This window comes from Equus caballus, chromosome 14, assembly GCF_041296265.1.
Source record: "Equus caballus isolate H_3958 breed thoroughbred chromosome 14, TB-T2T, whole genome shotgun sequence".
Taxonomy (NCBI): Eukaryota; Metazoa; Chordata; class Mammalia; order Perissodactyla; family Equidae; genus Equus; species Equus caballus.
In genome coordinates, this window is record NC_091697.1 from 100,280,073 (window position 1) to 100,297,290 (window position 17,218).

A 17,218-nucleotide genomic window follows, 5' to 3' on the forward strand; every position below is an offset into this window, starting at 1 on the left:
CAACTTCCTCATGACAGTAATTGACTGTCACAGGATGTAAATCAAATCTTTCTTCCTAGATCTGGCTGGAATCATATATATTTAAACTAAAAAAGGATAAATGTGTGGTGGTAAGTTTCTCTCTTACTCTAACATTGTATATTAAAATGTTATGCATGTTTAGTTAAAATGAAAAAAAGCAATTTGCCTTTCATTTTTTAAAAACATGACTGTTGATATATAAAGTAAAATGGAAGAATATCTGGCAAATGGTGGGTATTCAATTAATGTACACTAAATGAAATTGCATGTTTTTGCTCAAAATAGAATAATAGATTAATATTTCATCTTAATATCTAAGGAATATTATTTCTCCTTTTATACTCATATGCTTTATCAGCAATTTAAAATTTTGGGATTCATGGGTAAACAACATTTTAGACAAACACATTTAAATCTAGATTTCTTCAGGAAGCCCTTATTATTAATGACTGCCAGTACTATAGGATAAACATGTTTTACTATTTTTACCCTTTATATACTGGGAAATGTATGCTACAAATATACTGAGATATTACATCTTCTGATGGAATGTTAATGCATGAATGAATACACTGATGTAGGGGAGGATAGTGCAACAGATACTCTAGATCCAGGACTTATTTTGCGTTCTTTTCATAGCAAAACTGTTGGATTCCTACTGATCTGTCTGCAGCACATTTCTGGTTCCTCTTGACTGTTCTTACTGTTTGTAATATGTCTAACCAGGTTGAGGGGTGAAATGCATGGTTGTAGAACAGTTTTATCTATTACTACTCTATGTAAAAATTAAATCTAAAACCTTGATTTGCTTACAGAGTGTAACCCAAAGTTTTTCATACTTCTATTTCATGAAACTCTAGGATTCTGTGAAATAATTTTCTAAGGAAGTAGACTTTGCATTTTTCATAATCTGTTTATATGAGACCAATCTCTCCAACTCTAATTCCTTTCTCTTACTCAGTCTCCTGATTGCTTTTTCATCCTGACCACCCTGTTTTCACTATCAATTATATTTTGTCTACCAATTATAGAATATCAGAAAGTGAATAATATGAGTGTTGCCACCTACAGACAGAAAATTAATTACCTTTGTTTATGACTCATAGAAAAGCATAATCTAAAGAAAGAGAGTTCTTTTTTCCAACTTCTACAACCACCATTTTCAAATTTATTACGTACATTTTTACCTTTTTGCTATTGATGCTTCCATTTCAGATGCCCGTGCCTTAAAATAAAACATTCACTCAAACTTCTATCTTGTCATATTATCACTTGCCTTTTAAATACCATTTAAATATACCATCTTATTAAAGTTCTGTGACTTTAAAAAGTTTAAAGAGACCTGTTTAAACCAAATAACTTTGTCATATACTAAACTAACTGTTGTATCTTAGTTTCCCTCTGGAGTGGGGGAAATTACCACTGTTTGTTCCCGGGAAGGAGCAGCTCCCGTCCTACAGTCTGTTACGGTTAGTCGTTGGTTTTGTGCCTTCTCTGTAATGATGTAGGTTTGTTTCTCCTTTATTCTTGCAGAGTGCGGCAGCAGCTCCCAGCCCAGTGCTAGGAAACATTCCCCCAGGAGATGGCATGCCAGTAGGTCCTGTACCACCAGGGTTCTTTCAGGTACTCAGAGACTCGGACTAGGAATGTGGAGGCATAGGAACTCCTGTTTGATTTTATTTAAAGATGTGAAGGAGCACGAGGCTATTTTAATTCTTAACGTAAGCTTAACACTATGCAGCCAACTCTTGATTATGCAGAAACTGGTTATCTAGTGTATAGATTAGCCCTTCCTTCCTATGTTTTATTTGTTGTCAAATCTTGATTCATTTATTTATTTTGCCATTTCATTGCATTTCACCTAAGAAAAAAAGGGAGTTGAAATGCAAATTAGCCCATTAAGTTAACTGTGGTAAAGATTTGAGGGGAGAAGAGGCTAAAGATGAGGTTCTGGAATGCTATATGGATTTTAACCATCCAAACTATCCGTATCTCCACAGACTGAAGATAATCAGGATTTGGCTGTACTTTCAAAACATGGCTAAATCATAACCCATTCATTTATCAAGATTATAGGCTCTATCAAAATATTTTGAGAATCATCTTTGTGGCTTTTAAGTGGGAATTTTTATTGACATCATTACATAACATTTTAAAATCAGACTTTAAAATACATATGTTAGTATTTTAAAATTTCAACACAACCATGTACTTTAGCAATGATGATAATAATTTTAGAATTAAGATACATCACTTTTTGATTTTATGGCACCCACATCTTAAATCTAATGGTTTTCTAACCCAAACCAACATAGATTCTGAGGTTTATTATTTTTTACTACATGGTTAATTTTATAACACCCTTTGAGAAAATTATGAAGAATTTAGGAGTTAAAAACTAGAGTTGTGGGGTTGGCCTGGTGGTGTAGTGGTTACCTTTGCATGCTCCACTTCACCCCAGGGTTCGCGGGTACAGAACCCTGGGCATGGACCCTGGGCACAGACCTACACACCACTCGTCAAGCCATGCTGTGGTGGCATCCCACATACAAAATAGAGGAAGATTGGGACAAATGTTAGCTCAAGGGCAATATTCCTCAAGCAAAAAGAGGAAGATTGGCAATTGATATTAGCTTACGGCCAATCTTCCTCACGAAAAAAAAAAACAACAACTAGCATTGGAAGGTATTACAGGAATTAATGTAATATGCTGTATTGTTGATGAATTATGCTAGGTACTTATAAACTAATTTGTCACTTTAGTGTTTAGTATTTTCAAAGTCATTGATAATCATCTTTTAGTTAATCCATACCTTATTACAGGGTAGATCAATGTACTTATAAATGTGAAAATGGAGAAATAAAATTATAGGCAATTTTTGAAAGTATAGCAGTTGAATAAAATTAATTAGAACCCAGTACCAGCTCTGAAATGTAAAGTCCTTTAGGACATGGTTATTTGTCCAGCTACTCTATATTAATATCCAAGTGGTCTAGAATATTCAAAAGTCTTTTACAGCTCCCGTCTGTCTTGAGGGCCCTTTCTTATAATCTAGGAATGTATTATAACTCTTGATTATTCATTAAACAATCACCATTTAAGATAATAATGAAAACTAATACTTAATAACTGCTTACTATATACCATACTTTGTTTTAAATACCTTATGTATATAAACTCTTAATCTTCACAATAACCCTAGATGTGAAGTACGTATACCATCATTCCCATTGTACAAATGGAAAAACTGAGGCTTGACAGATAAGCGGTTTGCACGAAGTCAGAAGGTTCAGGGCTAGGATTCAAACCAAGGCTTTCTGGACTTCTGCCATTGAACGTACCTTCTAAAGTTCGTAGTTGACCGTTATTCATAAAATATTTCTAGCGCATTTTATTTTTTTCCTCATGCTCTTATTTCTCTTGCCAAGGATAGATTGGGGTTATAGAGTAAATCAGCAAAGTTTATCTACTTATTAGAGTTAGTAGAAGCTCTCCAAGTGGCACTTGTAAAAAGAGGGAATAGGTTTGGAAAGAAGCCAAATTTTTTTTTTCTAGGGTTAAACAAAGATGTATAAACTCATAAATTTTCATTTCCACATTTTGTAGAATGAACCTTTCTCCCCTTACTTGTCTTCTGCTTGGGTCTTGATAGAAGTAGTTGAAACAGAGTTAACTTTGTTTTAATTATTCCAAGGTGATAAATATTTGAGTACTACTGGATGCCAGGCACTGTGGTAAGCATCTAAAAATGAGTTTGTATAATGTGTACCTTCCTCAAGGTCATTGTCTAGCCAGTGGGACATTATTAAAAATAAATAACTGTCATACGTCGAGGTATGTGCTGTAACGGAGTGAAGTGTAAAGTTCTGTGGTGACTTAGAAGGGAGAGCTGTTAAGTCTGCCTGAGTTGAAACTCAAAGTGGTTTGGAGAAGGTTTTCCAGGAAAACAAGCTGAGAAATGATATTCCAGAAAGTGGGAGCAGTGTAAGCAAAAGTGAGGAGGCATCAGAATGGCCTGTGCAGAGGTGTTCACCCACAGTAACACGCACAGAAAGTAGAGGAGCATAGGCAGGACTTCCTGGAAATGAAGTGGGAAGATACGCCCTCGCATAGTGAGAAGGGCCATATATGCCGAGGTAAGAACTTGAGTCTTTATTCAGTAGACATGTAGGAGCTGTTGAAGTTCTTTGAGGAGAACAATGACCTGAATTCCAGCTATAGAATGGATCAGGCTTTGTTAGGCATCTATGATGCAATTGTATACAAAACCCCTTCCCTAAAACAACATACATTATGGTAACTGAGAGAGAGAAAAGGTAATTAGAGTCTAGAAAGAATACGGCTATATTAAATGAGTAGGCTGTACTCTGAGAGCAAATCAGAAGACCACCAAACCCAATCTGGGGAGGGGCATTGTTGGGGAAATATTGATTGTCAAAATAGTAAATGGAATCCAAATTGGGATGTAGAGATGAGGTAAGAAAAATCAGGCAAAGGAGGCAGAGACGGGGGAAAAATTTACAAAGCCCCAGAGGGGAAAGGAGAGAGACCAAATATTTCAGAAATACCCAGAACTAGAGTAGCTGATGATGAGGCTTGAGAGGAGCCTTGAGGAGCCTTGTAGATTAGTTAAGAGTTTGAACTTGGTCTTAAGGGCAGTAATAAGTTACTGAAGGATTTTAAGCAAGAGAGAGGCAGGTTCATATTTGCCTTTTTAGAAAAATCACTCCAGTTACAGGTGTAACCTGGTTTGCAGAGAGAGAAGTCTGAAGGTGGGGCGACTAGGAGGCTGTTAGGGTAACCCAGGTGAGATTGAATAATGGCCTGAGCTCAGGTAGTGGCAGTGAGTATGGAGAGACAGGAACAGATTTGAGAGACAAATAAAAGTGATGGCTATGAGTAAAAGGATTCAAGAATAATACCCTGGATTCTGGCTCTAACCTGGGCAGATGGAGGTATCATTTTCTGAGATAGAGACCATAAAATGGGGAGTAAGTTTGAGATAGGACAGATAAAACCTAAGACAGTGATCTAGGCCAGAGATAAAACTTCCAGTATTGTCATCATATTAAGGGCGCTTGAATCCACAGGGGTAAATTAATTGTCCGGAGAGAAAGTTCAGAATGAGTGGGTGAGAGAGTACACAACTGAACTCCACAAAGCACTGACACTTAAAAGATGAACGAAGGCAACAGACCCAGAGACTGGAGCAGGGGTTCTTTGCAGGCGTATCAGTTGGTTGGCTAATAGTAGCCCCAGGAAGAGACTCTCTGTACCTACTCAAGAACAGTGGCAGAAGGGTTAGAAAGGGAAAAAACAGTTCATAGTTAAGTTTAATAGGCCTTAGTTGATTAACCAAATTGGGGAGAAGGGAAAGAGTTGGGGGAGTCAAGGATGATTCTGAGGTTCCTACTTTGAGCTTCTGATTACTTTAATGTCTTCATCTGAGTTAGGAAAGATTTGTTGCAGGTGCCGTGGGGTCAGTTCTGACTCCTAGTGACCCTGTGTACTGCAGAGCAGGTCTTCTCTTACCTTTCCATGGCCAGTGTTTTCAGAAGTGGGTGGCCAGGTCCTTCTTCCTAGTCTGTCTTAGTCTGGAAGCTCCACTGAAACCTGCTTACCATGGGTGACCCTGCTGGTATTTGAAATAGCCGTGGCAGAGCTTTCAACATCACAGCAATACACAGCTGCCACAAGATGACAACCAACAGACGGGTGGTATGGTTCCCTGATTGGAAACTAACCCCAGGTGCAGTGGTGAGCACGCCGAATCTTAACCACTAGGCCACCAGGACTGGCTAAGGAAAGATAGGAGGTAGAAAAAGTTTTGGATATATTTGCGTCTGATATGCAAGTCATCCCTCTTTATCCGGGGAGACCATTCCAGCTAATCCCAAATGCTCTTTTTCCCTATTTAACAGGCTTAAATACATCCACACTCCCTAGAAATGCCTTTCTGAAATATGAAAAACTCAAATAATCAACCTTTTTTAAAGTAAATAAAATGTTATCTTTTCGTCCATGTAATGATGGAATTAAACTAATCAAGTATTTCCTAACTATCAGCATTAGCATCCTACAGTGATTGGACTGTACTTCAGCATGATTCTGGACATAATGAAGAATAGCTGCCTTCTGTGAGTAGAAATAGCAGCAGACAATCATAATTCAAGTGCAAACACAAGTTTTTAATCCAGTTCCAAAGAGATACTGACCTTCAAGAATTACCCAAATCTGGAGAAGCTCTGACAGGATGTCATTTCAGAGTGCATGAACTCTGATGCCCAAGATCAGGCACAATCTTGATTATTAGTACAGCGCACAGCAGAGGAGATTGGAAGCAACTGTAAAAAGCTGGTTATGTTTCCTTCAAGTTGCCAGGTTTCAGGAAGCTGACTGGGATAGAGACTCACGCTTTCCCAAAAGCCAGAGACTCAGACGTCAGAGAATTCCTGGTTCGAAAGAGACTTAGAAGGGTGCTGAACAGTTTTTCCAGCCTCTCAGTTTGGTTGCAGCTACTAAATCTAGACGGTAGTTACCTCCCATCGCCTTTGACCTTTCTGTGGAGTATGGGAACGGTTTTGAATCCCTATTCTTAGTGAGGAAACACAAAGCTTGTACGGAATGGGACTAGACTAGGAAAGGATTGAGCCTATTAGAATTTAATGAATAAGTGAAAGCAAAGAAGAAGAATTTGTAATTAGTACATAAAGCACTGGCTTAAGTAGTTCTGAGCTCTACTCACTATGTGATCATACCATGAAAACTACATTGAAACAGCTCTCCTAAATGGACAAACATACTCCTTTTGTTCCTGTGCACAGTGCAGAACAAGCCCCCTCTCCACTGTGACATAAGTATAGACTTAAATACACTACCAAGTGGAATTAGCACAAACTCTAAATTTGTGAATTCATGGCAGCTACATTTGAATAATAGTAATTAAATTAAACTCTAAAATAAATAATTACGATTAAAACCCCATGCATTTAATAAGTCCATCCTGGGAGGCAGTCTTTAGGTTATTGTCTTTCTATTTGTAACAGATAGTAACATTGTTCATACTTAAACTTTGATGTTTTTGTTGAAGTGGGAGAGCTTCTGTTGTTGAGTGGGAGACCAATTAAGTAAAATCAGTGGGAATAGTTGGACATGCAAAAGGAGATATCAGTTTAGTAAAATAAAACCATGTAAAGTAAGACACGTATTTATTTACTTGGAATCTTTTATCAAAGGAGTAATTTGTAAATAAAACCCCATAGATTCTCAAAGTGACCTGCCATGGAACTGGTGAATGATTTGAGCAGCTTCTTAAATTAGGAAGTCGTGCTGCTGGGGTCAGAGCAAAGACAGTAGAAGTGGTCAGTTGGGCAGTTTTAGTGGAAGAAAAGAGTGTTGTGGTTGGTGTGAGTGCACAGAGTAGGCATTCACAACTGAGTCTGTACTCTGACTCTCCTGTCCCTGTGCTGGAGTCTTATTCAAAAGTCTCATCAAGTGCTAAGAAATTTGAATTATTTATGACTTACTCATTCTCATAGCATTCTTACCAAAAGACAGCCAAAGTTTGATTCCTGCAATTTGATTGAATAGGCAGCAGTAATCCTTGAACCAATTAGATTTTCTTCTCACGTATGTATAATAATCAAACTAGTTTAGTAAAATGTGTAAAAGTTCTCATTCTTTCATGTTTTTTAAAAAATTGACTATTAACTCTCTTAGCATATGAAGTTCTATAATTTTATAGATTTGAGCTAGTAACAAGAAAGTCTCTCTTGTGAATTTACCATAACTTATGCTATATTAAAGAAATAGACATTTATTATGTCAACCAAAAAAAATTTGAGGGGGGTGAAATACTTTTTCTCTCCTTTCTGTTCTTTACCACAAGAAAACTTTTAAGAAGAAAACTATCTTGTTTGTTATCACTCTAACTAAACATATCCATATCTTTTATATAAAAACACAATATAATCTTTTATAGGTGCTAATTAGAGTGTGTAACTAATGTGGGATATACTTGTAAATATCTAATTTGCATTCTGTATAACTTTTTCTTCATTTTTACATTGTATTATGTTTTGTTTTGACTTTTATCTTGACACATTTGCTATATTCTAGTCATTGGATCTTTAGTTTCCTTAACTGAAACTGTTGAAAACTAATAATATATTGATGTTGGGTTGTAAATTTAAGGCTTTGCCTTGAATGAGATTATAAATACCTGTTGCAGATAAAGTATACCAAGTAATTTAGTTTCAGACTAAGGTGGTCATCCATATTTTAAAATCTGAATTGATCAGAACTCTAATATGCTGGAAATATGTTGCCGCAGGTTTTCAGTCGCATTTGTTTGCAGGCATGATACTAGCAACGGTAAAGCTGCTTTGCCCTCTAGTGGTGGTTTGCAGAGGTCTCTGCTTGTTCAGGGTCTATTTGCCAAAGGTTCTATTTTTAGCAAGACTGCACTGTAGCAAGCTGACCTAATGCTTTGACATCGTCATAACGCAATGAGAAGAACAAAAAATAGAAAGAAATCTTCCTTTTCCTCCATGATGTTCTCAACTACAAAAAGCTCAATATGAATGACATTCGTAAAGCAATAAAGACAAAAACAAAGCTTCAAGGTATTACAATATTCTTGATTTTTTAAAAGAAAAAGAATCAAAATGAATCCAAAATGAGAAAAATAATTATTTAATCTAACACTTGAAACTGAAAAGGAAAACAAGAGTAGGAGTTTTGATGTGCCCTGGTGAGGTGTTTCTGGAGGTAGATATTGAACTTATTTCTGGAAATACGTCCTACATTTTGCAGATACCTTCATAACTAAGTATGCTCATCTGCCCTGCTCTTCCTGTTCAGACATTCAGAATACAACCATTTTATCATCAGTAGCGCTTGTTTTACCCTGTAAGTCATACGTAGGGTTAAAACGTCTACATGGCTCCTCAGTTCCTTCTGCTGTTATTCTTCATATTGTCTCCACTCCCAGGGTTTGCCTCTTCTCTTATCCTTCCTGACCGTGGCTGTTTCAGAAATAAGTCTTAGCAAATATTCTACACAAGGAGGAGCTCCCTTTCCCCTCTCTCCAGAAGTTGTAGATCTCATCTTTAATCTTAGATAATGAACCAAAACGTTAGTTAGTATATTTTCTCTTCATTTGAATAAGTAGACTACTGGAAATCTCAAGTGGAATTGAATTACTGAACTATAACCTCTAACATTATCTATATATAGTTTAAAAATTCAGACATTAAAAATAGTATTTCTCAGAATTAAATACAGCAGAATTTGGAGAGTAGAGGTGGGGAAGGTTGCTTATTTATCAAAGTTCAAAAAATAAAAAGTAAGTTTAATTTTGAATCTTTTAAGAACGCAGATTCTAAATATCGAAAATGCTACAAGTCTTTCTCTAGTATTAAGATAAAAGCAGCCTAAAAAAATAAAGGTGCCTGACAGCTTTGATAATGCTTTCCTGCAGTTGTGGTAATAGTTTTTCTGGCCGCAACTATTAGAACAAATTAAAACTGCTCAGCTTGAATAACTAGGGAAGCTTTTTTAAGAATTGCATCTCTACCAACCAAAGACCCTACAGCAGTGCCTAGACAGACAGAGAGCAAAGAAGGGAGTGTCAGGGCTTCACGTCTTGACTTGGATTTTCCAGTTAGAATGGAATGAAATCGTTTCCTGTTAGAAACCCTACTTTTTTTGTTTATTTGATGTCACAATGAGGATTTAGAAAGAAGTTACCCACCATCCTAGACCAATATTGATTTTCTTTTCACTTTCATGCTGCTAAAGATGCCAGGATATTTAGTATGAAAACAATAAAGTAGCATATTTTAAAATCACATCTGTGAGAAGAGCTGATCTATATTTTAGATAATTTGAAATTACCGTTTTTCTTTGCAAAATATCTTCCCATTGAAAATTCTTCCCAGAATGCTGCAGTTTCTGTTACAGCCCCTTGGAAAAAAATGTGTAAGAAATAGCAAATATTTAAAGGTCTTTTGTAACACAATTTTGGTTTTTTATTTACTGTTGGTTACAGAAATAAAAATGGTCATCATTCATTGGAGAATTGAAGACAAGGAATATTACAAATTCCCTGTATGGATGGGATAGATTTATGTTAAGTTTACATTAGGATGCCTGTAGATCTTTAAAAAATAGCTTATCACTAGGTGGTGTTCAGGAATAACTTACCTTATATTCTGTATCAGAGGTCAACAAACATTTTCTGTGAAAAGCTGGATAGTAAATATTTTGGGCTTTGAAGTGACAACTCCTGTACTCAACTCTGTTGTAGTGTAAAAGCAGCCATGGATGCCATGTAAACTAATGAGTGTGGCTGTTCCAGGAAAACTTTATTTACAAAAACAAGTGGTGGGCCAGATTTAGCCCATGAGCTGTAATTTTCCCACTCCTGTTCTATATGAATATAGTCACCGCTAGATGGCCTCTAAGAGACCCAAAGGGTGAGGACTAAGAGCAGTTTCTCTCCAGGTGTGCTCTGTGCCCTACTGTCATGAGTCCTGAGATATCAGAATTCTTATGGATGGGGAGTGTGGGGCTGGAAATCCTTTGTGTTTTGTTGTTGCTGTTGTTTGTTTTGTTTTTAACAGATGAATCTTACAAACTAAAATTTGACAACCACTGGCTAAGATTGCTGATGACATTCAGCAGCAAAGAATTATTGCCACCCCCCATGCTAGCATTACTGCAGGAACAAGATAAATAGAAATCCTTGCCCACACAGAACTTGTAGTCTACTAAAGGAGACAGTCAGCAAAATAAATAATTATTTTTAAAATATATGATGTTAGATAGTGATAAGGACTAGGGAGAAAAATGAAACAGAAAAGGAAATAGGCAGTGTTATGGAAGTTTTGGATAGGGTGGCCAGAGAAGGGCTCATTGAGAAAATGCCATTTGAGTGAAGACCTGAAGGAAGTGAGGGAACAAGCACACGATATCTCAGGGAGTATTCTGGGCTGAGGGACAAGCAAGTGTAAAGCCCCTGAGTTCGAACCATGACTGGCCTTTTCCAGGGACACATGGTGTTCTGGGTAGCTGAAGTGGATGTCAGCTGGGGAGAATAGCTGGATGGAAGTAAATAACAGAAAGCCACATCATGTGGAACTTTGTAGATCATCGTATGGATTTGGGTTTTCCTCTGAGTAGGGGGTTTTAACAGGGTCATTCTGCCTGCTATGTTGAGATTAGTCTATGGGAGGGAAGGGGTGGAGACAGATAGTCTGGATGTCATTGCAAAATTCTGACAAGAGATTATTATGGCCTGGACTAAGGCAGTAGCAGTGGTGAGAAATGACTGCATTCTAGACATATTATGAAGCTAGAGCCAACAGATTTTGATGATGGTTTGCATATGTATTATGAGAGAAAAAGACTAATCAAGGGTGAGTACAAGACTTTCAGCCTATTCAACTAGAGGAATGGAGTTGACATTTACTGATGCAAGTAGAAGTTCAAGAGGAGGTATGAGGGGGAATATCATAAGCTTAATTTTTAACTTGTTTAGATTAAGATGGCTATTAGATATTCACGAGATGTTGAATTGGGAACAAGAGGCTGGAGTTTTATGGTTGAGGCTTGGGCTAAAGATATAACATTGGGAGTCATTAGCAGTTGGACGATATTTGAAGCTATGAGCCTGGATGACATCACCGAGATAGGGAGTATCGATAGAGACAAGAAGCTCTACAGTAATCTCAGGGCACGCTAATGTGAAGAAGTCAGGGAGATGAGGAGGAACCAGCAAAGAAGAATGAGAAGGAGCAGCCTATGAGATAGGAAGAAAACCAGGCAATGTGGTATCCTGGAAGACAATGTTCAAGGAGGTGAGGAATAATCAGCAGTGTCAAATGCTGCTGATAGTTCGTATTAGTTTAGGACTGACAGTTGACCATTGGATTTAAGAAGGAGGTCATTGGTGGCCTTGGTAAGGCTAGTTTTGATGGAGCGATAGAGTGAAAGCCTCGTAAAAGTGGATTCAGGATAAATGGGGAAGAGAGAAATTGGAGACAAGTATGTTCAACTCTTTCAAGGAGTTTTGTTCTAAAGGGAAAGTGAGAGATGAGGCAGGAACTGGAGGGACATGGGGAGGAGGTCAAAGAAATGCTGCTGGGAGTGAAATGTTGGCTCTTATAAACTGCATTCCCTGCCAAGGGACAAAGAAAACACCTCTGCTGGCACCTGTAGGAAGAGAGTATAGGCACTTGCAGGATGCCATCCATTCCATCCAGCAATCAGGTATAATCTTGAGTATAAGATATAATGCCAGGGAATAGAGTAATCAGATCCCTTTGTGCACAGTAGGATGCTTGTCAAGAAAGAATAAAATAAATTGCTTACTTAGAGTGCTTGCAAACGTGAATACTACCTGTTTTCTGTTATTTTTATATTCTATACATGATTCCTGTCATTACAAATACCTTTGATCAGTAAATATTTTTTTCCACTTGAATTTGTCTTATCAGTTTTATTGTATACATGTATCTGTTTAAGATACATGTGTTTCAAAATATATATTTTTAAACTGGTGATGGAGAAATAGCTTCAGTTTGTACAATTTGAATTCTCTCATCTTGCTTCTTTTTCTACTTTTTAGTATTAGTCAAATTAGTAAGCTCTAGTTTCAAAATTGGCTTCTTGGTGCTTCGATAATTTCTGTAAAAAGCTAATCTGTTTAAAGACTGTTTTATATACTTGAGACATGAGTTGAGTAAGTATAGACTTCATGTTTGTAGGTAAGTAACCAAGTGAATATGAGTATCATTTCATTTCTAAAGAAAGTAGAAATGTATATAATCTGCCACTTGGATCAGAAGACCAAACCCATAGGCCAGTTTCTTTAGAAGTTTTCTTTAGTTTCTCCACACGCAAATTTGAAAGGACTCTGCTTAAGCAGTAGAAACTTCCCTAGCATATCAAGCTATCAGAAGGGTAAGAACGAAGTAGCGTGTTCTTTGCAGTGGTACGTTCAGGGAAAGTGAGGTACCTGTCCCCCCGCTGTCACCTGGAACACGTTTACATGGAAGCATGGATATAAAAGAGGGAAAAAGGAGAGGAGGGGATTATTTTTGTATTGTTTAATGAAAAATTGAGTGGTTTTAAAAAATTACTGTTTTAGCTTCTTTTTTGATTGAGTCAGCCTGGTACTTTATCCTAAGTCATATCTGAAATATTTATCTTCGAACCTGTGATGTTACTTTTTTAACACACAAACACGGGTTGGTTGTTCTTGTAGCTGCAGTCCAGAGTAGGGGGCAGCACAGAGCCCGATGCAGCTGAGGTGGGACTCTCAGACACCAAAAAACTGTGTGCGTCTGTGGGTATTTGTGAATATAAACTGATCTAAAACCAATTATTAAAGTCCTTTATAGAACATTATTCAAATTTTTATAGTTGATTAGACTAGCAGACAGCTCAGTCACCATTTCACAATCCACAAGTCCGTTGCCACACACCCATATCTAATATATGGAAATGAAGGCTTGAGAAATGGTCTCAACTTCTTGAAAAGGTCCAGAATGTAAGTGAGCAATTTTGATGCTTAGACTAAATCCATATCAGAAGAATCAACATGCTTATAACTCTGTGCTGAATTGAATTAGCCTTGCCAAAAGAACATCCAGGAAACTAGATCCGTAAATACTTTTCAGTTATTTTGTATGAGTTATTTTAATTAAGTGTTGATGATGATAGAATATCTAAGCTATATAGAAGATAAACTACATATTGATGCTTGTCAGCAGACTGTGCCAGCATAAGTATGTCATTTTGTGAGCTAAATTAGTTTAATACTAGTTGGAATTCAAATGTGTTAATCAAGAATGTCTTATCCACTAGGGTGTCAGTAGTGTCTGATGGAGATTTTCATGAAAAACAGAAAAGAAACTAAACAAATTAAGATATATTAATTGTAAAGTAACTTTGACAAAGTTCATTTGATGTATAATTTATGCTTCATTACTTTCCTACAGAAAACTCATGAAACATCTCATGGAATTAGAAAAATAAAAATATGTGAATATTCTTGCTGTATGAAAGATGGCTGAAATGGAATACAGAGGCCACAACATTGTCATGATTTTTCCAAATAATATTCTCAATATTATTATTGATAGCAGGTGACTTCAAGAAAGTTAACGCAATTGAGAAAAAAAGAGATTTACTTCTAAATGCAATAGAGAAGAGCAAAATAGAGAAAATCATGTAAAGAGAATTGAATTAACTAAAAAAATGGACACAGAATGAGTAAAAAGTAGTATTTTAGTTTTTAAAGGAATGTTTATGCATTTGGTTAAATCTTATAATGAAAAGATTTTTATTACCTTTCCAGGACTGTAAATAAATAAATATAACCTGCCATATTTATCATTTTCTAAAATTATGTTTGGGAGAAGTTTTTTCCCTTGAAAGATTGTAGAATAATTTTTGTGTCTAGAACTGTGTCTTATTCCCTGTCTGCTTAAAGCAGTACATCAAAAATATCAGAAGAAAGATTAAATCTATCACATCTGTACAGGACCAAATAAGGTAGATACTTGGTTTTTATGTAATTAATATAATTACTGAAGATAACTCATATTTTTTCAGGCTATCACTTTGTACCTTGTGTTTTCGCCTAAATGTTGATGGAAGCAAATTACTTTTTGTCAGCTATTTTCTTACATATTTTTGAATTAGAGATGGTTATATGCTGAAGACAATATGATATTAAGAAAGCAGAATGTTTTAATGTTCTTACTCAAATGCTGAGCGTTTTCTTAATGGAAAGAAAATACTTGGTAATTGTATATTTCTTTCAATCGTTTAAAAAGATTATTTTTTCAAAATTAGAAGCAAATTTCATGTGAATAATTTTGTCCTCAAAACAGTTCAAAGTTTCTTTAAGTTGCACGAATCCTGTCTGATTGTATTTTTTGGAACATACCTCAGACTTCTGAATTTTCAGAAGTGTAAACTGTCCTGCATGTTGCATTTGTCCACTCTGAAGAAGTTAGTGGTATTCTTCTGTTTATCATTGATTTGTTCTAAATTATGCTCATAAAATAAAATACAGTATATAGAAAATGCTTAAATGATTGGCATTTTAAAGAAACTTTTATTTTTAAATGATTTTAAATTTTCTTTATCAGTTTGTTCTTAAAGACTAAGATTTAGAGTTTCTAAAGCCATGTTGAATTATTTAAAATAAGATATAGGTGATTTGTACATTGCTACATTAATTTTAAGGATTCTAAGAAATAGCAGTTTTATTTTATAGATTAATTACCTCATGTGAGGTAATTACTTGCTCTCCTACAGCTTCATGTTCTTTCCTCTGAAGTGGGTTTCCTTGTATCAAGGCATACAGTGTACTGCAGTGCACTGAATCCTCTGTGACAATGGGAGGAGCGAAGGTGCTCAGGAGGGGGAGGGGAAGGAGCCTATAGAGATTCCTTAAGAGGGAGTGACATTTAAACTGGCGCTTGAGGATTAACAAGAAATTTACTTGGCCGAGAAAGAAGAATACAAGAGTAATCTCAAGACATAAAGAATATTCTGGAGCTGATAAATAATATTTATGTTTTTTAGAAACTATTCAAAATGTTATAAAATATTAACAAAATTAACATTTGAGTAATGTGGCATTTAAGATGTATAGTTTGATTTTAGAGAGAGAGAGAGAGAGAGAGAGAGAGAAGTTAGGTCTTAAAATGGTTCTTATCACCTGTAATTTCAGTGCTGGTAAATTATTTAAAAAATAATTCCATTGGCGGGGCCGGGAGGCATCTGGGACCTTCAGAGAAGAAGAGAACTGGACTGAACAATCCACCTTCAACCAGCGTGAAGAAAGGAAGAGCTGCTTCCTTCTGATTCCTAGGGAATTGAGATAAAGCACTAAGGGCTTATGAAAGATCAAATAGGAAGAGAGAGAGTACTACTGTCCACTAGTGAAAGGGGCAGACAGCAAAGGAAGGTTTCTTCTTTAGGAAAGCAGAAGTTTAAAATTCCATGAATAATTCTTGATATAATGGAAAATAATTCTTTAAAATTGAATGACATTCATTCTGAAATAAATTATGATTCTAAATTGTGTCATCTTTTCTCTAGAAGACTACTTGGAGGCAATGAGCTAGACTCTCAGTTTGTGTTTCTATTAGAGTTTCTTTTTCTTTTGTTTAGTCACCAAATACTTCTTGATTTTCCGCCTTGTGTATATTTTTATTCCTTCCACTTTGGGTTATCACATTCATTTTAGGTGGATAACTGAAACATGGAGACATGAGAATTAATGCCTATAAATGTTGTTTCCATACATCAGAGTACTAGCTGTGATACTCAGTTTATCTTATATTATAAAGAACCTTACTCTGTGAGCTTTGCCTAATTTGGAAAACTTTCTTAAAAGCGTAGACTTGATTTTCAGTCGTTCATGGCACTACATGTTCTGTCAAGTAAGGATGATGTAATGTGACTTCTGAGGGAAGGCACCAGATTGAAATATTATTTTCTTTGAATTTTCATTGATACTTGCCATTTGGTGAAGAGAACATTCTATTTGTTCCAGATTAGTGGGCTGATATAGAAAACAATTTTTCCAGAAATTGTTTCTCCCATTAATTACAAGACTATGAACCTTGAAAAGTCCTAAGCAGAGGGCAGCGATCTTTATCCATTTTCTTCACTGTTAGGCCCAACCCTCTGGAAGAGTGCCTTTGTCGGTGTTTCATAAACATTTGTTGAATGAACAAATGTCTCACATACCTTTGAATCAATAAGTGCAGCTTTTTTGTTCTCCCTATTGACCTCTGATATGAACAAAGAGCATCATTGTTGAACTATTTCTTTCTTTGACAAGGTTTTCCTTTTCTCTGGAAGCACGGGAATAAGTGTCTCCAGTTCCTTGATAAAGATGGTTTGTCCTCAGGAGCATATGCCTATATCTCCATCCCCACACACTTCAAATGTTAATAGCTGTCTACAATATACTAATCTTTATACTCAAGGGTAATGCTGGGAATGATTAGCGCAGAATCATGGGGTTTAATTTTTTTTTTCTAAAGGACTTTAGAGATCATCTAGTCCTACTTCTTCATTCTAAGCCTGAGAAAACGAAACCCCTGAAAGCGTGTTAGCTCCAGGCCCTCTGCTAATTAGTGGTAGTGCAAAAACTAGAATCTAGTC

General features: G+C 36.2%; 1 protein-coding gene across 18 annotated transcripts in view; it reads left to right on the forward strand.

The window, feature by feature from the left end:
* SSBP2 (single stranded DNA binding protein 2) overlaps positions 1-17,218 on the forward strand; it is a 293,363-nt gene that overhangs the window by 206,070 nt on the left and 70,075 nt on the right. For 9 of the 18 annotated variants that reach the window (XM_070234613.1, XM_023618064.2, XM_070234612.1 and 6 more), the window contains exon 5: positions 1,555-1,644. The exons of 5 other annotated variants lie outside the window; for them this stretch is intronic. In XM_070234613.1, coding sequence (XP_070090714.1) covers positions 1,555-1,644 — 90 coding nt within the window. Of the gene's footprint in view, positions 1-59; positions 111-1,554; positions 1,645-17,218 lie in introns of all 18 variants that reach the window. 4 more of the 18 variants (XM_070234608.1, XM_070234610.1, XM_070234607.1 and 1 more) reach the window with 1 other exon arrangement.